The sequence below is a fragment of the Oncorhynchus gorbuscha genome, linkage group LG07 (genome assembly GCF_021184085.1).
Source record: "Oncorhynchus gorbuscha isolate QuinsamMale2020 ecotype Even-year linkage group LG07, OgorEven_v1.0, whole genome shotgun sequence".
NCBI classification, from domain to species: Eukaryota; Metazoa; Chordata; class Actinopteri; order Salmoniformes; family Salmonidae; genus Oncorhynchus; species Oncorhynchus gorbuscha.
Genome location: NC_060179.1, coordinates 18,528,269 through 18,553,817, shown reverse-complemented (window position 1 = coordinate 18,553,817; position 25,549 = coordinate 18,528,269). Strand labels below are relative to the sequence as shown.

Genomic DNA, 25,549 nt, shown 5'->3' with positions numbered 1-25,549 from the left:
CCCCCACTGAGACGCTGAGCTTTGCATGCTCTCCTCCCTGTCTCCCTCGCTCTTTCTCCCCCTCCTTCGCCCTACTTTTCTCTCTTTGTGAGGCTAATCTCCAGAGTTGTCAACCAGCACACAATATGACCACACATCTGGCTAGACTCTGCGTGTGTATATGGGAGGTAGGGCTGGGCGGTATACCGTATTTGATGCACAGACCGGTCTGGGATTTCACATTACCTTCTATAATGAATGTTGGGTTTGTTAAATGGGATACGGCATGTGTAACGTTCATTTTTATAGTTTACTTCGCTACTTGAGTCATCACTCACCGCTCTCTCTCTCTCTCCATGCCGCTTTTCACACAGAACTGTCACTGCCCCCATCACTCAAGAAGCGCGTTTGTTGTTCCTCAACCACGAGGCACTTGAGTTCAGGCTCAAATCAAAGAAAACATTCAATGTTACTAAAGATTATTGGGTCCCCTAGGAAACACTTTTCAACACTTTGGTTCCTACCCTGTCACAACTCCTCCCTGGCGTCTTAATTTGTTGTCGTGTCAAACTAGGCCTCATTTTCAAAGTGCCCACTATTATATACTAACTAGAATGAAAACAATCATTCTATTTCCAATGATTCCAACAGTTCACCCAAGTGTTTTGCTCTAAATTGCAAGCAATTGCAACATTTGGTTAAAAATTAGGCCTAGTTTTTTTGCCCATATTGTGCAGCCCTACGTGGCAGTGTGGAAATGATCTCAAATGAGTGCAGAAATTGATGAAAATGTAGAAAATTATTTTGGGTTGAATTGAACAGCATAAAACAATCATAATGGAGAAAGATCCATTGAAATCACTTTGAATGTGTGTTGCCACCCTAAGGTCACACACTACTCATATAGCAAATTTAGAACTTTTATTATTCATAAACATGAAATACCGTCACAACGTCCAATTTTTTTCAAATACCGTGATATGAAATTTTGGCCATTATCGCACAGCCCTAATTGGAGGTAACTTAGGCAGTGTTTCTACCTCCTTCAGAAGTGGGCCAAGCTCACCGTGTTACTCCCTGCCCTGGGCTAGATCCTGTTATAAAACTGGGCCCTCAGTCCATCTGCACAGAGGTGAATTCAAACACACCTGTGTCCCCCTGGCCTACCTAGCCACATAAGGAAAATTGCACCCCCCCCCCATCCTTTTTGGTGGGGGCATTGTGATGCTATTGCATTGCCTTAACTGCTGCAAGGAAAGGGAACATACCCTATCATCCCTGAGGAGAGGTCAACTATTGTTGGAGTATTTCTTTATTTAAAAGAGAATATCTTTCAGACTGTGTTTACATAGCATGTTTCAGTCCATGTCAGTAACAGAGATTACACGTGAACCAACGAAAAGCTCAAGGCCAAAGTTATTGAGCTATCCTTAGTAACCTTCTATTGATTTCAATATAAGCCCTACGAACTCTGCAACTGAAACCGACCCGTTAAGAGCCTTTAATAACATAGAACTTTTTAAATTGTAGGTAGAGAATCTGTAATGTGTGAAGAGGAACTATAATATGCTACTACTAACAGTGGACAGAGAGGAGGGCAATGCTGTAGCCCAGTAAAGGATCAATCTGCAATTAGGACTTATACAGTGCCAGTATTTTGCCACATTTCAGGCTTCAAACATAAAGATATAAAACTGTATTTTTTTGTGAAGAATCAACAACAAGTGGGACAAAATCATGAAGTGGAACGACATTTATTGGATATTTCAAACTTTTTTAACAAATCAAAAACTGAAAAATTGGGCGTGCAAAATTATTCAGCCCCCTTAAGTTAATACTTTGTAGCGCCACCTTTTGCTGCGATTACAGCTGTAAGTCGCTTGGGGTATGTCTCTATCAGTTTTGCACATCGAGATACTGAAATTTTTTCTCATTCCTCCTTGCAAAACAGCTCGAGCTCAGTGAGGTTGGATGGAGAGCATTTGTGAACAGCAGTTTTCAGTTCTTTCCACAGATTCTCGATTGGATTCAGGTCTGGACTTTTACTTGGCCATTCTAACACCTTCTCCTTGTATGAGCTGAAAGTTTAGAGGGACGGCCAGGTCTTGGTAGATTTGCAGTGGTCTGATACTCCTTCTTCACAACAGTATCTCGGACCTGCCTGGTGTGTTCCTTGTTCTTCATGATGCTCTCTGCGCTTTTAACGGACCTCTGAGACTATCACAGTGCAGGTGCATTTGTACGGAGACTTGATTACACACAGGTGGATTGTATTTATCATCATTAGTCATTTAGGTCAACATTGGATCATTCAGAGATCCTCACTGAACTTCTGGAGAGAGTTTGCTGCACTGAAAGTAAAGGGGCGGAATAATTTTGCACCCCCAATTTTTCCGTTTTTGATTTGTTAAAAAAGTTTGAAATATCCAATAAATGTCGTCCCACTTGTTGTTGATTCTTCACAAAAAAATAAAGTTCAAGGGGGCCGAATACTTTCGCAAGGCACTGTATTGATGTACAGTATTGGTGTTCAATGTGGTGAGGTAAAGGATTCATTATGCAGTACATTCTTTCTCTCTCCTGATCTCCTTCTTTCTCTGTCTTTTCTCTCTATTTCTCTCTCCTGAGCCGGAGTTATCAATCAATACTTAGGCCATCAGTAATATGGAGACAATATTATGTCCATTACATGATGAAAGTATAATCCAATAGCAAGGAGGCAGAAGGGTAAGTTGAGGCTATTTACTAGATTTTGCAGGTAGCAAACATGACTGCCATGTTGGCAGGTGACTGTGAACTTCAAAACACGCGATATGTGTTTACTCAACAAGGCCTGCTATATCGTGGCTTGTCAAACAAGCCAATATTGCTGCAAAATGTTCATGATTCAATATTGCAGTGAATTGCAGAGGATCAAACATTTCGATAGAATCTTTTGAGCTCAAATTCCTCATCTGGTTAAAGCATCCTTCCATCAACCGACAGGTCAAGTTTAGTCATGCAGAAGACAAGTCCTTTCTTCCTTCCATATTGATCACCTCAGTTTTTTTCATATTTTTTTCTCACATCTCCCTCTTCGCTTAGATTTTCATTTTTGAGAATAACATCTACTACCGTTCGACGGTGGAGAGCCGATCGATCCGCCTAGTCTCCACCGGCAAGGAGGGAGTCATCTTCAATGGGCTCAGCGATTGGCTGTATGAAGGTGAGAACACTTTTATTGGCTGATTTGAATATTATTGGTGTTCTTGGTGGTAGTCTAATGGCGCATCTGTCCCATTGCATTGTCGTCCCCAGAGAATGTGAAATTTTAAACACAACAGAACTGGTATTAATTAAGGCTAGTTATAGGTGCAGTAAACAATTGAGTTAGAGTGATACCAAAATGTAGTTAAAAACAGGAAAAGTGCCCAATTTGCTTCAATTTCCCTGAGTTCTCACTGCGGCTGTTCGACATAGGTAAATTAGCATTAATTCAGAATTCATCTTCGCCGTCTGTTCTCCATTCTGATACAGATGTCTCCCTGTTTGTTTTGACTCAACCGATCCAAGCTCTGACTCCACCTCAGTGCCTCTGCCTCGTCCCCTGAGGAACAGACTGCCTCGCTGTGTTCAACTTTACGAATGAATTAATTTCTTCCGCTCCCCGTGTGTTTGGCTCTCTGCTCCAAGACTTCTGGCTTTTAATAACACGGATAGAGAAAGAGAGGCAGGCGTGTCAGGGAGGGCCTGGATGGCTGTCTCTTAGTTAGGGCCTGGATGGCTGTCTCTTAGTTAGGGCCTGGTGTAGTGCTCATCAATGGGTGGGGCGGCACCTGCCAACCTTTCGCTAGGTGTCTCGTGACATACTGCCAGAACACTGCTAGATGTGATTCTGAGTTCCAAGAGTAATCGTAAACTGGCAACAATATTACAAATGTTACCGTATGAAGGCTGAATTCTGCACATGCGTGATTGCGACCGTCATGTCTGCATCTGTGTGCAACGGTCATGTCTGTGTGTGCACTCACACGGATAGAGAAAGAGAGGCAGGAGTGTTTTACACTAACTCTTTGTTAACTGTTAAAGTGTGTATGTGTGTTGACACACCCCTAACCCCAGATTAGTTTGACTGAGATTTTAAGCTGTGCAGTGGAGCTCTTCCAACAGCAATATTAGTCTTAAGTCCATTGAAACTTTAATCACTGTCTGACCCCTGCCACATAATTATGAAGCGCTGAGGGCCTGGCAATTTACATTGATCATTTATTAAGGAAGATGAATCTTTTGATGGGATGGGAGGCCCCACAACGTAGACCTACCACACGTATCATGTCTCTCAGTGGAGATCTCTTTGACAGACTGCAGTCTTTCAGCAATAACACATTCAATGTGTGTGTGTGTTTTTGTTTAGTGGTGACATAAGCCGTGAAGGGGAGAGAGACCTTGCCAGGTTGTGTAACATCTGTTTAGATCTGCACCAGATGACAGCATGGTCAATCACAGTGTCAGATATGGGGAGGAAATCTCTCCCTGGAGGAAAAACGTCACGCTTGCAGTCTAATTTTGTAGTAACCGTCTAAAAACCAGATGACATTATCATTGTGTGTGTGGTACACTGACAGTCTTGCATAAGGGGAGTCAGACAGACACCCAAGGCGATTATAGAACGCTTTGTCATCATTGTGTGTGTGGTACACTGACAGTCTTGCATAAGGGGAGTCAGACAGACACCCAAGGCGATTATAGAACGCTTTGTCATCAGTGGCCTGTCTGTCAGATGAACTGATGTGGTGGAGCAGACAACATCCTGGAATATGATGTGGCCCAGGGATAGAACCAGTACTGGAGCAGACAACATCCTGGAATATGATGTGGCCCAGGTATAGAACCAGTACTGGAGCAGACAACATCCTGAAATATGATGTGGCCCAGGGATAGAACCAGTACTGGAGCAGACAACATCCTGAAATATGATGTGGCCCAGGGATAGAACCAGTACTGGAGCAGACAACATCCTGAAATATGATGTGGCCCAGGGATAGAACCAGTACTGGAGCAGACAACATCCTGAAATATGATGTGGCCCAGGGAACCAGTATGGAGAACCAGTACTGGATAGAACAGACAGACAACATCCTGAAATATGATGTGGCCCAGGTATAGAACCAGTACTGGAGCAGACAACACCCTGAAATATGATGTGGCCCAGGTATAGAACCAGTACTGGAGCAGACAACACCCTGAAATATGATGTGGCCCTGGTATAGAACCAGTACTGGAGCAGACAACATCCTGACAACATCCTGAAATATGATGTGGCCCAGGTATAGAACCAGTACTGGAGAACAACATCCTGAAATATGATGTGGCTGGAGCAGACAGCAGACAACATCCTGAAATATGATGTGGCCCAGGTATAGAACCAGTACTGGAGCAGACAACATCCTGAAATATGATGTGGCCCAGGGATAGAACCAGTACTGGAGCAGACAACACCCTGAAATATGATGTGGCCCGGGGATAGAACCAGTACTGGAGCAGACAACATCCTGAAATATGATGTTGCCCAGGGATAGAATGGGTACTGAAGCAGACAACATCCTGAATTATGATGTGGCCCAGAAATCGAACCAGACCAGTGTCTGGCACTCTTGATAGGTACTGTGTGTATGGCCCCTGGAGTTTTCGCTGGTATTGCACTTTTTGCACACAGAGACGATTTTGTTTGTATTTGTTTACGGTGGTACATACGCTTATTTTCTGAAAAATATAGCCGTAAACAACTGTGTGTGTGTGTGTGTGTGTGTGTGTGTGTGTGTGTGTGTGTGTGTGTGTGTGTGTGTGTGTGTGTGTGTGTGTGTGTGTGTGTGTGTGTGTGTGTGTGTGTGTGTGTGTGTGTGTGTGTGTGTGAGTGATATCCTATCTATGCTCTCTGTAAGCAGGCAGTTCAGTTGAATCTCTCGTGCTTCAACTGCCGTCTACCAGTGGGGCTTAGTTCTAATACGTATCACCACTGCCCCCTATTGGACGGGACTCATCTTGCACCACGTGTTCTTTGCCTCAATTGACATTCCTCTGAATCTCACCAAGTCCTATCACACCTTGTCGTTGTCAAAATGTTTCAACATAGGAACCACTACTCTTATCATAGCATATTATTTTTGATCAGTTAATGGTTGTTGAATTGTGTCCCGGTGAAGAAAGATAGGTCCTTCCTTCTCCTCCTCATTAGTTTGGCCCACCTGATTCTGTCACATTACATTCATTAACTTCTATTGCCCACCTGCCTAAGTAACAGGGCGGCTCATGCATAAGTCATATCTGTGTTAGGCAGTGAATAATTTAGAGTCAGAACAGCGAGTCTGTGAACCAGGGAGAATGGAGGAGTGTGACACTTCTCACCTGGGTAATCATAGCTAGGGAGATAGAAACGGCTCTCAAAGGACATGGAAACAAAGGTGAGTTCACACACACACATTTGAAATACTTTATTTGAATGCACAAATCACATTACATCAAGAAGGTTTTGGATAGATAGACACTGAAGGATGCAAGGATACACATATACACAGGAGATGTAGCGCTGTGTCAGACCACTAATTTCCTCCTCAAGCTAAATGCAATTAATGCACACGCACACACACATACACACACGCACACTTTATCATCTGGGTGGAGATTGATGCAGAAAAGATTACATACATACATACATACATACATTCAGTGTTTTTCTGCACGTGGGCGTGCCTGTGTGTGGGTGTCTTCACCTGGAACTACATATCAATAGAGCCCCCTCTGGTATATTAGTGTGTGTCCTGTCATTCATATCAACCTGCACAATTTCAAACACACCTATGCTCTGTAGGGACGCCCAGAGGTCTCAGGTGTTTGATTAAGTAAGCCAAGTTCCAACAGCATTCTTTCTATGTGCCTCACCAGCAGAAAAGGGGTTACACACAAACAACCACACTCCAATTTCCCTGCATACAACACACTGTTGCACCTGACTGGGAAATTACTTTTCCTGTTCCCTTTCCTGCTATGGTTCTCGATTGGTCGATGTTCCTCGCTTGTGAGATTAAAAGCAGTGTTTTGATTTATGGCCTGATCATACAGTACTCCTCATTTTAGGAATGTTATGACAGCGTTGAGCCAAACTGACTCTGCATTGCAATTGATGTTTGGGTCAGTATTTAATATAACCAACGTATCTGATGCAGGTCTGCACTGGGCGTTGAAATGTGATTCCATTGAAACACAGAGTAGGTTTCTGTAAGGGTTTCATCATTTTCATTATTACTGAAAACGAAAGGACATTTCTCTCCAATTATTTTCCAGAGGAGATCTTCCAGACCCATATTGCACACTGGTGGTCTCTGGACGGTGCCCGGCTGGCATATGCCACCATCAACGACACCATGGTGCCCAAGATGGAGATCCCCATGTTCACAGGAACTACTTACCCTACTGGGAGGGAGTACCACTACCCTAAGGTCAGAACAGTATGATTACTAACCTAGTACTGACTGAAAACCACTACCCTAAAAGACAATTTATGCTTGATCTGAAAATGTGGTCGGAGCCTTCGTGTGGAGAGTGTGACAAAATTGCGGAGCCTCTGGAGGCATGCAGAGGCCACATCGAGCTCCGTACCTCATTGCCATGCACCTCTTACATGTTGTAACAATGGCTGCGTAGCTCCGCATTGACATGATTGGTTGACGGTAGGTGGGGGACGGTACGTCCTGTAAAACACAAACTCACTTCCTTGACAACTTCCTTCACAATAGAACAGTATAATTACTAACCTAGTACTGACTGAAACCCACTACTCCAAGTGAACAAAGGGACTAAGGCTAGGAGGAATGGGCTGTAAGTTAGGGTCAGGACTGTTGCTGTCACCATGGTGCATCGGTCAGAATGCAATGAGGAGATGGAGATGAGGAGTCCAGGGTTAGGGGTATTTATTATACACAGTGAACAACAGAGGCACATGGGGGGCGGGGGGGGGTGTTAGGAGTTGGATGGAATTCAAATAATCAAAGCTCGATGATGAGCTGGTTATTTTAATCAGCCGTGTAGTGCTGGGGCAAAAACAAAACATGCACCCGGGGGGGTGGGGGCCCAGGATCGAGTTTGGGAAATGTTTTAGGATGTGGTGGCTGTCTCATATCACACACAAAGGAAGGAAGGGTGTGCTGTACCATCACCAGACATGAACCATTACTAGTATATAGAGAGGACCATGCTGCTTTTGTGGGAAACAGAGGAGTGAGGAGAGGTGATTAGGGAGTGGGAACAGGTGTGGAGGGAAGGGGCGTGGCCTAGGGTAATTGGAAGCAATTGGTCCTGTGGTTGTCGTGACCCTTCACAACACTAAGGTTATAGCAGTATGATTACTAACCTATTACTTACTGAAAACATGCACTCTACTGTGCAACACTACACTGCAGTAAATTGTACCACCACTCAAAGGTACGTTATCATTAAACACACATAAAGGTAAAACAAACTATCTTGGGAAATGGGAAAATATACCAGCATGGAGTTCATTCTGTCTACAGACTGTTCTTCCTGAGGTAGATGCGCATAAAATGTCCAATAAGAACAGTTATTTTATTGATGGAATTTAAACTCATAGTCTCTCTGTCCTCTTTTCCTCCATGCAGGCTGGGGAGGAGAACCCAGTCATCTCTCTGTATGTGGTCAACCTGAATGGGCCCCTGCACACCATGGAGATGAGGAGGCCTGAGGACCAGAGGATGGGGTACATTTCCCCCCCCCCACACACACAAACACACACACAGCACAACACACACCACCGTTACACCGTTACTACTCAACTGCTAACAGTATATAGGTTTAATAAATTTTACATTTAACAGACACTCTTATCCAAAGTGACTTACAGGAACAATTAGGGTTAAGTGCCTTGCTCAAGAGCACATCAACAGTTTTATCACTGAGTCGGCTTGGGGATTTGAACCAGTGACCTTTCGGTTTACTGGCCCAACACGCTTAACCGCTAGGCTACCTGCCTCCCCACTACTAATACTGCTACTACTACTATATATATAACATGGTTATTTACCCTTATGGCTTTCAAAGGGATGAGCTCTGTTACACATGCAATATGTTAGTAAGATATTCCTAGTCCTTTATTCTAGATAATGTATTTGTGGTCCTTCTGTAGCTCAGTGGTAGATCATGGCGCTTGTAACGCCAGGGTAGTGGGTTTGATTCCCGGGACCACCCATACGTAGAATGTATGCACACATGACTGTAAGTCGCTTTGGATAAAAGCGTCTGCTAAATGGCATATATTATTATATATTATATTATTATTTGCATGAATAAATGCATAGTCACAATAACACGTTTTGTTTTGTGTTGGACAGAGAGTACTATGTCACCATGGTGAAATGGGCGACTACCACCAAACTGGCAGTGAACTGGTTAAACAGAGCCCAGAACATATCCATGCTGACTCTGTGTCAGGCCACCACTGGCGTCTGCACCAAGGTGTGTGTCTGTGCGTCTGTTTTTCAGCCCACTTCATTCACTTTTCATCTGCTTTTCATTGACTTTTCTTTCAAATTGTCTGTTTAGAAACACGAGGACGAGAGCGAAAGTTGGCTACACAGGCAGGTAAGAAACCAACAAGATTCAAATGCAAACAATGTCTTAGTGCTCTTAAAGGTAGAGCGAAATGACGTCACAACAAGGAGCACCGCAGATATTGAGATGAGCGAGATGCAAGACACTCTCACACAGTCACACACAGTATCTTTGCATGGCCACGGGTTCGCTTCATGCTCTTCACAGCGCGGTAGCCACGGGACCAAAACAGTGGAGAAGTTGAGCCTCACTCTTCAACAGTCTTAGTTGTTGAGAAAATTGACCCACTATGCTGTTTACTTTCTGCATCCACGTCATATGGCTGATTCTACCTTTTTATCTTCTATACGCAGTGCTACAGAGTAGAATGCCACTCCATCATTTCTAGATATGTTAGAAATATGTTTATACATGTGTATATATAATCTCATCAAAAGAAGAAATGTCCTCTCACCGCCAACTGCGTTTATTTTCAGCAAACTTAACGTGTAAATATTTGTATGAATATAAGATTCAACAACTGAGACAAACTGAACAAGTTCCACAGCCATATGACTGACATAAATGTAATAATGTGTCCCTGAACAAAGGGGGGTTCAAAATCAAAAGTAACAGTCAGTATCTGGTGTGGCCACCAGCTGCATTAAGTACTGCAGTGCATCTCCTCCTCATGGACTGCACCAGATTTGTCAGTTCTTGCTGTGAGATGTTATCCCACTCTTCTACCAAGGAACCTGCAAGTTCCCGGACATTTCTGGGGGGAATGACCCTAGCCCTCACCCGCCGATCCAACAGGTCCCAGACGTGAACAATGGGATTGCGATCCGGGCTCTTCGATGGCCATGGCAGAACACTGACATTCCTGTATTGCAGGAAATCAAGCACAGAACGAGCAGTAAAGCTGGTGGCATTGTCATGCTGGAGGGTAATGTCAGGATGAGCCTGCAGGAAGGGTACCATATGAGGGAGGAGGATGTCTTCCCTGTAACACAGCGTTGAGATTGCCTGCAATGACAACAAGCTCAGTCCGATGATGCTGTGACACACCGCCCCAGACCATGACGGACCCTCCACCTCCAAATCGACCCCACTCCAGAGTACAGGCCTCGTGTAACGCTCATTCATTCGACGATAAATGCGGATCCGACCATCCGCGACTTATCAGTGAAGAGCACTTTTTTCCAGTTCTGTCTGGTCTGGCGACGTTGGGTTTGTGCCCATAGGCGACGTTGTTGCCAGTGATGTCTGATGAGGACCTGCCTTACAACAGGCCTGCAGGCCCTCAGTCCAGCCTCTCTCAGCCTACTGCGGAAAGTCTGAGCACTGATGGAGGGATTGTGCGTTCCTGGTGTAACTCGGGCAGATGTTGTTGCCATCCTGTACCTGTCCCACAGGTGTGATGTTTGGATGTAATGATCCTGTGCAGGTGTTGTTACACGTGGTCTGCCACTGTGAGGACAATCAACTGTTTGTCCTTTCTCCCTGTAGCACTGTCTTAGGCGTCTCACATTATGGACATTGTAATTTATTGCCCTGGCCACATCTGCAGTCCTCATGCCTCCTTGCAGCATGCCTAAGGCACGTTCACGCAGATGAGCAGAGACCCTGGACATCTTTCTTTTGGTGTTGTTCAGAGTCAGTAGAAAGGCCTCTTTAGTGTCCTAAGTGTTCATAACTGTGACCTTAATTGCCTACCGTCTGTAAGTTGTTAGTGTCTTAACGACCGTTCCACAGGTGCATGTTCATTAATTGTTTATGGTTCATTGAACAAGCATGGGAAACAGTGTTTAAACCCTTTACAATGAAGATCTGTGAAGTTATTTGGATTTCTACAAATTATCTTTGAAAGACCGGGTCCTGAAAAAGGGACGTTTTTTTCTGCTGAGTTTGTATGTTCTATGTGTGTTATATGACTGGTGTGCAGAATGAGGAGCCGCTGTTCTCCAAAGATGGTCTGAAGTTGTTCTTCACCAGAGCCATCCCACAGGGAGGCAGGGGCAAGTTCTTCCACATCTCCATGTCCATCACACAGGTACTGTATACTCCCCTTCTACACGCTCTCTTCTGTGTTCTGCACGAGGGCTTCCATACACTAGAATTGCTGCCTACAGCATAGCATAGACAAATCAAATTTTATTTGTCACATACACATGGTTAGCAGATGTTAATGCGAGTGTAGCGAAATGCTTGTGCTTCTAGTTCCGACAATGCAGTAATAACCAACAAGTAATCTAGCTAACAATTCCAAAACTACTACCTTATAGACACAAGTGTAAGGGGATAAGAATATGTACATAAAGATATATGAGTGAGTGATGGTACAGAGCGGCATAGGCAAGATACAGTAGATGGTATTGAGTGCAGTATATACATATGAGATGAGTATGTATACAAAGTGGCATAGTTAAAGTGGCTAGTGATACATGTATTACATAAAGATGCAGTAGATGATATAGAGTACAGTATATACATATACATATGAGATGAATAATGTAGGGTATGTAAACATTATATTAGGTAGCATTGTTTAAAGTGGCTAGTGATATATTTACATCATTTCCCATCAATTCCCATTATTAAAGTGGCCAGTTGCACAGGGCGGGGTCGAGACCCAGGGTCTCGAGCTTGATGACGAGCTTGGAGGGCACTATGGTGTTAAATGCCGAGCTGTAGTCGATGAACAGCATTCTCACATAGGTATTCCTCTTGTCCAGATGGGTTAGGGCAGTGTGCAGTGTGGTTGAGGTTGCATTGTCTGTGGACCTATTTGGGGGGTAAGCAAATTGGAGTGGGTCTTGGGTGTCAGGTAGGGTGGAGGTCATATGGTCCTTGACTAGTCTCTCAAAGCACTTCATGATGACGGAAGTGAGTGCTACGGGGCGGTAGTCGTTTAGCTCAATTACCTTAGCTTTCTTGGGAACAGGAACAATGGTGGCCCTCTTGAAGCATGTGGGAACAACAGACTGGGATAGGGATTGATTGAATATGTCCGTAAACACACCAGCCAGCTGGTCTGCGCATGCTCTGAGGGAGCGGCTGGGGATGCCGTCTGGGCCTGCAGCCTTGCAAGGGTTGACACGTTTAAATGTTTTCCTCACGTCGGCTGCAGTGAAGGAGAGTCCGCATGTTTTAGTTGCGGGCCGTGTCAGTGGCACTGTATTGTCCTCAAAGCGGGAAAAAAGTTATTTAGTCTGCCTGGGAGAAAGACTTCAAGGTCCATGACTGGGCTGGTTTTATTTTTGTAATCCGTGATTGACTGTAGACCCTGCCACATGCCTCTTGTGTCTGAGCCGTTGAATTGAGATTCTACTTTGTCTCTATACTGACGCTTAGCTTGTTTGATTGCCTTGCGGAGGGAATAGTTACACTGTTTGTATTCGGTCACTTCCATAATATCTTCCATCACAAGTAGCACAGAAGTCAGTTCAACTAAGTGTGCACTCCTAATGTGACAAGAAGACATTGAGTCCAGTGATTTTTAACATGCAGTATATGTATCTCCCTTTCCTTTCCCTCCCTCTCCTCTTCCCTCTCCATTTCCCCCTCCCTCTCATTCTCTCTGTCCCTCTCCCGCTCCCCTTCCCTCTCTCTCCCACTCCCTCTCCTTCTCTCTCTCCTTTTCCCGCTCTCTCCTCGTCCCTCTCCTCCCCCCTCCCTCTCCAGCCCAACACCAGCACAGACACGCTGCAGTCAATCACGTCTGGAGACTGGGATGTCACCCAGGTGCTAGCCTACAACGAGGACAGCCAGCTAATGTGAGCTCCCTGACCCAGCTGGGCCACACACACACACACACACACACACACACACACACACACACACACACACACACACACACACACACACACACACACACACACACACACACACACACACACACACACACATATATAATGCACTTACATGTAGTATACACACATTTTTGCTGTAATTATGAAACAAACACCCACCCACAAAACCTAAAACAAACAATTCAACAAACCCCTCTCTCTCCCCTCTCTGTCTTTCGCTCTCCCTCTCTTTCTCCCCCATCTCTCTCTCCCCCTTTCTCCCTGTCTCTCCCTATTTCTCTCACCCTTTCTCAATTCCTCCCCCTTCGCTTCCTCTCCCCTCTTTCTCTCTCTCCCCCACCCTCTCGCTCTCCCCTCCCACCCTCTCTCTCCCGCTATATCTCTCCTCTCCCCCATCTCTCTCCCGTCCCCCATCTCTCTCTCTCTCTCCCCTCCCCTTTCTCTCCCCCTATCTCTCTCTCCCCACTATCTCGCTGTTGGTATAATTTCATTATTTCCAATTTGTTTTCATTAATTGAATTCACTTAGTCTATTTTATGAGAATTTGTAAGATTCTTATTTGCATAAAATAGACTGAGACCAGTCTTATCAAAATTAGATAATAGTATTTATTCTCGGAGAGCGCTGCCATGTAACCATGAACAACAGTTTATATGCAAAATATGGCGTCACAGGTTCTAGAATGAATCTCCTCCTCCCGACCGAGACAGAGCAAGTTTAAAAGTTCATTCCGACCCACTAGCGCACACACAGGACACACAATAAAACTGAATTAACTCTTGATCCCTCACCATTATCGATCACCACTTAGCTGACAGTTCTAGTTAATAGAAAACCTGGGAATGCACTCACTGCCTTATCTAAAACACCCCAGAGCTAAGTTTCGTCGGTTCAACCATAGGTTAAAGACATTTTCTGTTTACTGAAAAAACCCCACTTCCAATATTTTCCAACCTGGCTGGAATGGTATTTATTTTATTTAATTACCCCCTGTTTCAGGCTACACAATCCCTCACTTATGAATTCATATTGTTAATCAGATATAATAAAACAGAGTATAAGTTTACTTAGTTACAGTTCTATTTAAAATGGGGATATTGTTTAGTCATTTATTCATAAAATTCCTAACACTCGCTCTCCCCCTATCTCTCTCTTCCTCCAATCTCTCTTTCCCCCCATCTCTCTCCCCTCTCGCTCTCTCCCTTCCCCTCTCTCTCTCTCCCTCCCCCTCTCTCTCCCTCCCCCTCTCTCTCTCCCCTTCTCTCTCCCTATCTCTCTCACCCACCTCTTGCTTCCTCACCCCTCTCTCTTGCTCTCTTTCTCTCTCCCCTCCCCCTCTCCCCCTCCGCACTCCCCTTCTCTCTACCCCTCCGCACTCCCCTTCTCTCTCCCCCATCCCCCTCTCTCTCCCCTCCCTCTCTTTTTCTCCCCTCTCTCTCTCCCCTTTCACTCCCCCCCCACTCTCTATCTTTCTCTCTCTCAATTCAATTCAAGGGGCTTTATTGGCATGGGAAACGTATGTTAACATTGCCAAGTAGATAATATACAAAAGTGAAAGAAACAATAAAAATGAACAGTAAACATTACACTCACAGAAGTTACACAAGAATAAAGAGATTACAAATGTCATATTATGAATACAGTGTTGTAACAATGTGCAAATTATGTGCAAATTATTAAAGTACAAAAGGGAAAATAAATACACATAAATATGGGTTGTATTTACAATGGTGTTTGTTCTTCACTGGTTGCCCTTTTCTTGTGGCAGCAGGTCACAAACCTTGCTGCTGTGATGGCACACTGTGCTATTTCACCAAGTAGATATGGGAGTTTATCAAAATCGGGTTTCTTTTCGAATTCATTGTGGATCTGTGTAATCTGACGGTAAATATGTGTCTCTAATATGGTCATACATTGGGCAGGAGGTTAGGAAGTGCAGCTCAGTTTCCACCTCATTATGTGGGCAGTGTGCACATAGCCTGTCTTCTCATGAGAGCCAGGTCTGCCTACGGCAGCCTTTCTCAATAGCAAGGCTATGCTCACTGGGTCTGTGCATAGTCAAAGCTTTCCTTAAGTTTGGTCAGGTCTTTCTCTTCCTCTCTCTCTCGCCCCTCTCCTCTTCCCCCTCCCCAACTCTCCCCCCCCCCTCTCTCTTCTCTCTCTCTGTAACCAAAGCTAGCTCAGCTACAGATCACCTGTAAAAGTTACTTTGAGGCGTGAACTTGTTTCTGGCAGATTTGTTCCTGGCCTACTTTAGTAACAAAAAAAATGCTAAGCCTCATCTCTCTGACATATTTAATTTATGTTACATCCCTTCGAGTGGCAAGACTATGCTACTGTTGGAACGGTCTGCACTCTAGCTGCTTATACCTCCCCGAGCCGACATGTTTCTGTTAAACTGTACTGCTGGAATCTTTACACTAACCTACTTTCAATCTCACTTCATGGACTCCTTACACTTTGTGACTAATGCAATGTTTCAGTGATGTAATGTTGCGTGCACTCATGCATTTGTTATATTATTGATTAGTTTAACATACAGTACCAGTAAAGAGTTTGGACACAACTACTCATTCAAGGGTTTTTCTTTATTTTGACTATTTTCTACATTGTAGAAAAATAGTGAAGAGAGACATCAAAAATATGAAACAACACATATGGAATCGTGTAGTAACCAAAAATGTGTTAAAAAATCCAAATATATTTTATATTTGAGATTCTTTAAAGTAGCCACCCTTTGCCTTGATGACAGTTTTGCACACCCTTGGTATCCACATATGTGGAGATCATCCGTTCACCTACTCTGCGTCTCACAAAGACACGGCGGTTGGAACCAAAAATCTCTCATTTGGACTCAGACCAAAGGACAGATTTCCACCGGTCGAATGTCCTTTGCTCATGTTTTTTGGCCCTAGCAAGTCTCTTCTCACATGTTATTTCATGGTTTTGATGTCATCACTATTATTCTACAATGTAGAAAATAGTCAAAAATAAAGAAAAACCCTGGAATGAGTAGGTGTCCAAACTTTTGACTGGTACTGCACGTCCAACTTTAAATGTTTATTATATATCTTGCAGATACTTTTTGAGTACTGAGGATGATCCGAAGCGAAGGCACCTCTACAGGTAACACATACATAGCTCTGTAATGTAACTGTCTGTAATGCTGTTCTCTTCTGTTGTGCCTAGCTCTGTTGCCCACCACCCAAAAGACATGGGTTCTTTTGGTTTCACTTGGTTACAATTTCAGTGCCTTTTGGCCTGCAGGCTTTGAGGGGCTTTGCTCCACGTCTGAATAATAATCTAGGAGAAAGACTTCAAGATTCACATTTTATTAGTCGTATGTACAGGATACACATGGTCCAACAAATTGCTTACGTGCATGTTCCTTCTCGACAACGCAACAACAAGAAATATCAAAAGATAAGAATACGAGCATAAAGTAAATGGCTCAGTAGAATATAATAAACATTTTAGTATAAGTATAATACAGGAAAGCACAATTTCTAGTCCCAATATTTACATGTGTTTTGGGGATGGGGGGAATGGGGGGCAGGTAAGCCCAGCGGTTAAGTTCACTGGTTCAAATCCCAAGCTGACTAGGTGAAAAATCTGTCCATGTGCCCTTGAGCAAGGCACTTAACCGTAATTGCTCCTGTAAGTCGGTCTGGAGAAGAGCGTCTGCTAAATGAACCCCCAAAAAATGGGATTGGCTGAGTGTCCTCTTGTTGTGTTTGTAGTGCGGACACGGTGGGCCCCTTCAACAGACGCTGTCTCTCCTGTGACTTCTACGAAAGCTGTGGCTACGTCACAGGCTCCTTCAGCCACAACATGAGCCTCTTCCTCCTCAGCTGCAAAGGTGGGAGACACCGGTTGGTCAGTCTGTCCATGGGTTGGTCAGTCTGTCCATGGGTTGGTCAGTCTGTCCATGGGTTGGTCTGTCTGTCCATGGGTTGGTCTGTCTGTCCATGGGTTGGTCTGTCTGTCCATGGGTTGGTCTGTCTGTCCATGGGTTGGTCTGTCTGTCCATGGGTTGGTCTGTCTGTCCATGGGTTGGTCAGTCTGTCCATGGGTTGGTCAGTCTGTCCATGGGTTGGTCAGTCTGTCCATGGGTTGGTCTGTCTGTCCATGGGTTGGTCTGTCTGTCCATGGGTTGGTCTGTCTGTCCATGGGTTGGTCTGTCTGTCCATGGGTTGGTCTGTCTGTCCATGGGTTGGTCTGTCTGTCCATGGGTTGGTCTGTCTGTCCATGGGTTGGTCTGTCTGTCCATGGGTTGGTCTGTCTGTCCATGGGTTGGTCTGTCTGTCCATGGGTTGGTCTGTCTGTCCATGGGTTGGTCTGTCTGTCCATGGGTTGGTCTGTCTGTCCATGGGTTGGTCTGTCTGTCCATGGGTTGGTCTGTCTGTCCATGGGTTGGTCAGTCTGTCCATGGGTTGGTCAGTCTGTCCATGGGTTGGTCTGTAAGTCCATGGGTTGGTCTGTCTGTCCATGGGTTGGTCTGTCTGTCCATGGGTTGGTCTGTCTGTCCATGGGTTGGTCTGTCTGTCCATGGGTTGGTCTGTCTGTCCATGGGTTGGTCTGTCTGTCCATGGGTTGGTCTGTCTGTCCATGGGTTGGTCTGTCTGTCCATGGGTTGGTCAGTCTCTCCATGGGTTGGTCAGTCTCTCCATGGGTTGGTCTGTCTGACCATGGGTTGGTCAGTCTGTCCATGGGTTGGTCAGTCTCTCCATGGGTTGGTCAGTCTCTCCCCAAGTGAACCTTTGGCCTCTCTCTTCTTTCTGAGAGACGCACTAGTCAAGACACAATGAATTCAATGCATGTGTTGGTGACGGATGATATTTGGTCACAAACTCAATCATTTGTGCAGTGTATTTAAACCTCTACAATGCCTCTACCAGAACTCCTGCATTATTTCGACATGTGGCTACGGGTCCAATAGCAGCATCCCAAAGATTGTCATCCTCTCACTGAACTCCCTGGAACCACACAGGACAGCCGTGTTTACTGAACCTGTCTCTACCTCATTCACTTTTAATCCCTCATTCCCAAACTGCCTCTTGCCCGCTTTCATTTATTTGACGGGATTGTGATATGATTACAGCTCTGTGAGAGATTGCCTGGCCTACTTTGCAGACTCGGAGCCGCAAATGTTTGTTTCTAGAATGGTCACAATTTGCTAAGTGCATCTATCATTTTATTATGTGTCCCTTCTTAGTGCACCGCTGTGTTTTAGGAGACAGAGAGTGAGTGTTTCTACAGGGGCTTGTTTGTTTGGAAGCCAGCTCCTGAACACTGCAGAAATGATTTGGGTTGTGTTCAATTAATTGGATAAGCTAACAATAACAAGGAGGTCTGGACTACATATTTTGTGCTTGTAGAAAACATGTGAAGTAAAACATTATTTGTAGAGGTTTGAGTCTGTTCTCTGCAAGCAGATAATGTCAGGCTTTCAGACTTTAATCAATTACGTTTTGATGTTGTGTCTGAACTTCTCCAATGGCGTAAACCATGGGTTTGGGGTTTTGAAAGAAAAAATCTACTTTGAGGCTGGACTATATTGTGTCTCAGTCTTTTTAAAATGGCACCTTGATATTGAGTTCAAATGCGATTCTGATTTTTTTTTGCAAGTCTTTTTGTTGCAAGTCTAGATAGAAATGGATAATTAAATCATCCTTTCCCGTTCTCTCGCTTCTCCTAGAACTGTGGACAGTGGGGATACATTTTGAAACATGCAGTCATTTGTACGTAAGATGGAGCCACAGAATGTACTCATAAACCCAGACAGAGAAGAGACAGAGTGGTGCCACCACAAACTAATGGACACGTATCTTGGTTTCAATGCAAGAGAAATGCCTGATGCTGATGTCTTTTTTGTCCTCTTTGTTTTTGTTTTGCTCTTTCTCCAGGCCCTGATGTGCCGTTTGTAGCCGTGTACAGCACACAGGACAGACAGAGTGAGTCTTCCAGTTAGGATTCTTTCAAATAAAAAATTGGTCATCAAATGAAATCATTCACACCCTGTTTATCTATCAAACACACACCACACATACACCCACCACACATACACACACTGCAGAATCTTCCTCTTTCTTTGCTCTATTGTTAATATCCGGCATACACACACACACACACACACACATACACCCACCACACATACACACACTGCATGATCTTCCTCTTTCTTTGCTCTATTGTTAATATCCGGCATACACACACACACACACACACGCACAAACACATACACTAGATCCATTATACTGAGATCTGATTTATGACTTGCCATGTAACTGTCAGGAAGCAGATGATACTTGTGGGGTGTACACTACACAATTTTAGCCCTGTTTTAGCTGTCCCAGACAAGTTTTTTGAGATTGGAGAGGTGAGCGGGTCAGAGATACAATCTGAGGGCTACCGATCCCGTCTTTTAGCTGCCCGAGATGTCCAAATATTTTTATCGGCACAGAATCTGCGATGCTCTTGTAGTGTGAGATGTGCAACGTCAAGTTTTGTGAACGACGATCAGAAATAGCCAATGAGAGCTCGCCAGAGAAGAAGCCAGTGAGATGACGTTGTTTCACATCACTCAAAATGTGTAGACTCTCGAGCAGGAGCAAGGACTACTACTGTTTTGTATTTGTCTTTAACCAAAGCCCCAAAGTCTCAAATCGTTACAGCTCTAAAGTTCACCAGCAATGTTATTCAATTAAAAATGTTGCTAGATATTTCAACTCTATATGGCAAGCGGGAATGTCTGACTGGAAACTTATGAGGCAGCTTTGAGCCACAGCTCGTTCTAGCTACGGTATGTTAACAATCTAATCACATCATTGTTTTGGCAAGAGAATGTGGCGGTATGGAGAATTCTCACGACCAACTGAAGAATCTGATAGTGTGTGACCCCCGTCTTTGCCACATCGTTTAGTGTGCACACCACTGCGTTGGCAAGACAAAAATACAAATGGTCGCTTAATGTGAGAGGCTCAGCGATGTTAGGATTTTGAAAGTTGTGTAGTGGACACTCAGCATTAGAGGGACACCATGGGGGGGGAGAAGGACACACTCACAAACACACCTGTAGGACATCCACTCCTCTTCATGAATAAACATCATCCCGGAAATACAGTTCTTTATTAACACCGTAGAAAGTAAACATCTGTATCTATCTCTGTTTACCGAGCATTTACAGACCACAGAATTAATGCCCTCCCCTCCATTCCTGATTCACAATATGACCACCCACAGCCGTGTGACCTCATCAAACAGGCACAGCATACCAAGACTTTGACAGCACAGCAAGGCCACCTCTGCTTTCTGCTGAGTCACTGTTTACAGCCTTTGCCCAGTGTTGGCAGCCATACTGATTACATTACCTAGCTGGATGGATGTCCTCATAACAACATGACCTTCCCACTGTAATGAAAGACTATACCGTGTTTGTTTACTGCTGGTTACAGCATGTACACTTGGAAGAATAGCCACAACTATGTGTACAAAGGGGACTAGATAGCCTACTCTGCAGTCATATTTTACTGCATATATTTACGTTTAGAGGCCAAGGGAGAAAACTAAAGGTACTTTTGGCAGGAACTCTGCTTTCTAACTGGAGCCCTTAAAGTTACTCTGAAATGTACATGCTGTTGTGGGGGGAATAACAACCTGGATGCATTTTCTGTAAAGTGTGTACTCTGCAGCGAACACACACACACACACACACAGACAAGGTCAAAGAGAAATACCTCTTACAACCAGTCAGACAGTCAGGAGAGAACTCTCTCCCCGACCAAAACACCCACTCATTTTGTTACTAGTCCAATCTCAGTCTCAGCATGCCAAGATAAGCCTCTTTAAGGCTCGTCTCTCTGTAGCCAGCCATTCTGAAGTCTTCATTGATATTTACAGCCTACATTGCTATCCAGTCTTTTTCAAGGTGTGTCAGTGCAGGGAGGGAGGAGAGGGAGGGAGGGATGTCTCTGCATTCTGGTAATTTCCCTCTGTCCTCTTCTGTTATGTCTCTTGTTGTAAGCATGGCTTCATCACAACTTCCAGACCAACATTCTTCCACAATCCCCTTTGAACATCTACAGTACGTGCCCTTAGACCATGGTAGCCATAGCAACCTCTGCCATAGACTAAGGCCATGATGTTTGTCATTGCAGAGGTGTTTGACCTGGAGACCAATGAGAATCTGAGGATTAGGCTGGACTCCATGCAGATGCCCCACGTGGAATACAAGGAGATCACCATGGAGGATTACAGTATGTTATGTTCCACTCTAACGCTAAGGGAGATTTCAACAGCAGAGCTGTCTCTTAAAGTCTGTTTTGTTCAGATGAACAGATAATGAAGCTGATGAACAAATGAGAATTGTGTCGTGGCAGTATAATCATATCATTACACATACTATCAGGAATCAAGATGAGACCCAAGTGCAGACTGTGTGAAGTAACCATGTGTATTGTAACCACAGGGCAGGAAAACGACAGATCAAGGCAGGCAGGGGTCAATAATCCAGAGCAGAGGTCAAGGTACAGGATGACAGGCAGGCGGGTACAGGGTCAGTCAGGCAAAGGTAAAGGTAAAGGTAAAAAACCAGGAGGATGAGAAAAAGAGAGACTATGGAAAACCAGGCGCTGAGACAAAACGCTGGTAGGCTTGAACAAACAAGACAAACTGGGAACAGACAGAAAAAACAGGTATAAATACAGTGAGGGGAAAAAAGTATTTGATCCCCTGCTGATTTTGTACGTTTGCCCACTGAGAAAAGAAATGATCAGTCTATAATTTTAATTGTAGGTTTGTTTGAACAGGGAGACAGAATAACAACAACAAAAAATCTGAAAAACGCATGTCAAAAATGTTATAAATTGATTTGCATTTTAAAGGGAAATAAGTATTTGACCCCCTCTCAATCAGAAAGATTTCTGTCTCCCAGGTGTCTTTTATACAGGTAACAAGCTGAGATTAGGAGCACACTCTTAAAGGTAGTGCTCCTAATCTCAGTTTGTTACCTGTATAAAAGACACCTGTCCACGGAAGCAATCAATCAATCAGATTCCAAACTCTCCACCATGGCCAAGACCAAAGAGCTCTCCAAGGATGTCAGGGACAAGATTGTAGACCTACACAAGGCTGGAATGGGCTACAAGACCATCGCCAAGCAGCTTGGTGAGAAGGTGACAACAGTTGGTGCGATTATTCGGAAATGGAAGAAACGCAAAAGAACTGTCAAATCTGTCAAATCTCCCTCGGCCTGGGGCTCCATGCAAGATCTCACCTCGTGGAGTTGCAATGATCATGAAAACGGTGAGGAATCAGCCCAGAACTACACGGGAGGATCTTGTCAATGATCGCAAGACAGCTGGGACCATAGTCACCAAGAAAACAATTGGTAACACACTACGCCGTGAAGGACTGAAATCCTGCAGCGCCCGCAAGGTCCCCCTGCTCAAGAAAGCACATATGCATGCCGTCTGAAGTTTGCCAATGACCTTCTGAATGGTTCGGAGGACAACTGGGTGAAAGTGTTATGGTCAGATGAGACCAAAATGGAGCTCTTTGGCATCAACTCAATTTGCCGTGTTTGGAGGAGGAGGAATGCTGCCTATGACCCCAAGAACGCCATCCCCACAGTCAAACATGGAGGTGGAAACATTATGCTTTGGGGGTATTTTTCTGCTAAGGGGACAGGACAACTTCACCGCATCAAAGGGACGATGGACGGGGCCATGTACCATCAAATCTTGGGTGAGAACCTCCTTCCCTCAGCCAGGGGATTGAAAATGGGTCGTGGATGGGTATTCCAGCATGACAATGACCCAAAACACACAGCCAAGGCAACAAAGGAGTGGCTCAAGAAGAAGCACATTAAGGTCCAGGAGTGGCCTAACCAGTCCCCAGACCTTAATCCCATAGAAAATCTGTGGAGGGAGCTGAAGGTTCGAGTTGCCAAATGTCAGCCTCCCACACACGCAAACCTGGTGGCCAACTACAAGAAACGTCTGACCTCTGTGATTGCCAACAAGAGTTTTGCCACCAGGTACTAAGTCATGTTTTGCAGAGGGGTCAAATACTTATTTCAAATCCCTCATTAAAATCTATTTATAACACTTTTGACATGCGTTTTTCTGGATTTCGTTGTTGTTATTCTGTCTCTCACTGTTCAAATAAACCTACCATTAAAATTATAGACTGATAATTTCTTTGTCAGTGGGCAAACGTACAAAATCAGCAGGGGATCAAATACTTTTTTCCCTCACTGTACACAAGGGATAATGGGGGAAGATGGGCGACACCTGGAGGGGGGTGGAGACAAGCACAAGGACAGGTGAAACAGATCAGGGTGTGACACATACTGATCACTTTCTCTTGTTGTTGTGTAGCACTAACGATGCAGATCCTCAAACCTGCCAGCTTTGTGGACTCATCTCACTATCCTCTGCTCCTCCTCGTGTGAGTACACACACACACACACACACACACACACACACACACACACACACACACACACACACACACACACACACACACACACACACACACACACACACACACACACACTCTACTATAAAAGCTAGCTATCCATCTCCACAGTTTCTCATCAGCTGTTGACACAGAGGTCTTCACCTCCTCTGTGCCATGGACAGGTTGCCTCATCAGGAGAGATAATTACCCTCCGACTCAGTGCTTTAATCAGGGCTATTCATCTAAGGCAGAGATGTGGCAACTCTCTCTCCTTCGCACGACCAGTAATTACGCTGCCAATGAAAAGGTCTCCATTCCCCCTTTTAATTAACCCTCCTCTCCTTTCCTCCACTATCACACCATCTCACTCCATGCCCTTGCCTGCAGGTTGGTGAAACACACACTAGACTAGATTCTTCAGTCCCTGTCTTCACCCTGGCTCACCTCTGGATGAAGTGGCACTACTATAAAGACAATGTGTCATTTTCTCTATATCTGCTGTATGAGGACACACCTCCAGTTTAAAAGGGACCGTGAGAGGTGTGTGTGTGCATGTGTAGTTATTTATTTTAGGGAGTGAGTGAGTGAGAATGATGGGTTAATAAGGACTAAACATGCAGCCTTCCCTCGTCACCAGTGACAGCACCCCCGGTGGTCAGATGGTATCAGAGCTGTTCCAAATGGACTGGGCCACGGTGTTGGTGAGCAGCTTCGGGGCCATGGTGGTACGCTTCGACGGGCGGGGCAGCGGCTTCCAGGGGACCAACCTGCTGCACCGCGTCCAGAGGAAGCTGGGCGTGTTCGAGGAGAGGGACCAGCTGGAGGCCCTCAGGTAGGTACCTTCAACTGCGGTCTGATTCTCCACCCTTCTCCTAAGTGGTGCGCTTGCAGGCATGGATTTAAAAGCATTGGATTGGTGTAATAATTGCTGGAGGGTGTTTCCACCATTGTTAAATCCATGATGGGAAGTGTGAGGCCTTGGACTTCTCTGTCACAAGACAGACTGCTCTAACACTGTCATATGAACTGAAGAGCAGCCAATCGGCAGAGGTCTGGAAATGTGTAGTGATTTGACATGTGTAAAGGAAAAATAATTTATTCACACACTCTTAGGTAACTAACGTTTAGGCAGCTGAGGCTATAAAGTGTGTGGCTAAATTATTGTTATGTTCCGTCGGCCTGTACCTCGCCACATCAGGATTTTCTCCTTTCTATATTACAGCCGGGTGCTAACGAGCCTTGACATGGACAGCTAGCAAAATAACTGAGCAGAAACACTTGGAAGGGGTACTCAGGATCAGGAAGTCTTCATTCTTAGATGAAGTAATCCAAATCTAATTTCTTGCATTTCAGTATAATATCTAAAGAGCCCTACGTTGACAAGACCAGGATTGGAGCTTTCGGCAAAGTAAGAAACTTTTTTTCTCCTGATAATTATGAGGTTATTTGGTTGCATGTAGTTACATCTGAAGTGGATAATGTTCCCTTGAACCCCTTGTATTGTTTAGTATCTATCTGCCAACTCAAATGTGCTTACTAACCACCCTTGTTTTAAGTATAGAAATCACTAGGGATGCTCTTGAATCTTGCTCGTTCATATCAACATATTGAGTGTCATATTAAGATTGCCAGCTACACTCTTCAACTGAAGTGCAAGCTGTAAATGACAGCTACAGTGTTTATGCCTACTCTGTGTGGTTTTCTTATGTACTGCATTG

At 44.6% G+C, this 25,549-nt stretch overlaps 1 protein-coding gene across 5 annotated transcripts in view; it reads left to right on the top strand.

The window, feature by feature from the left end:
- Positions 1–25,549, top strand: part of LOC124039593 (dipeptidyl aminopeptidase-like protein 6) — a 389,264-nt gene that overhangs the window by 355,704 nt on the left and 8,011 nt on the right. For all 5 annotated transcript variants that reach the window (XM_046355735.1, XM_046355737.1, XM_046355736.1 and 2 more), the window contains 14 exons: positions 3,064–3,184; positions 7,300–7,454; positions 8,631–8,728; positions 9,360–9,483; positions 9,571–9,609; positions 11,504–11,611; positions 13,243–13,334; positions 16,449–16,496; positions 17,111–17,229; positions 19,277–19,324; positions 21,527–21,625; positions 23,750–23,819; positions 24,469–24,663; positions 25,185–25,239. In XM_046355735.1, the coding sequence (XP_046211691.1) occupies positions 3,064–3,184; positions 7,300–7,454; positions 8,631–8,728; positions 9,360–9,483; positions 9,571–9,609; positions 11,504–11,611; positions 13,243–13,334; positions 16,449–16,496; positions 17,111–17,229; positions 19,277–19,324; positions 21,527–21,625; positions 23,750–23,819; positions 24,469–24,663; positions 25,185–25,239 (1,371 nt within the window). The remainder of the gene's footprint in view (positions 1–3,063; positions 3,185–7,299; positions 7,455–8,630; positions 8,729–9,359; positions 9,484–9,570; positions 9,610–11,503; positions 11,612–13,242; positions 13,335–16,448; positions 16,497–17,110; positions 17,230–19,276; positions 19,325–21,526; positions 21,626–23,749; positions 23,820–24,468; positions 24,664–25,184; positions 25,240–25,549) is intronic.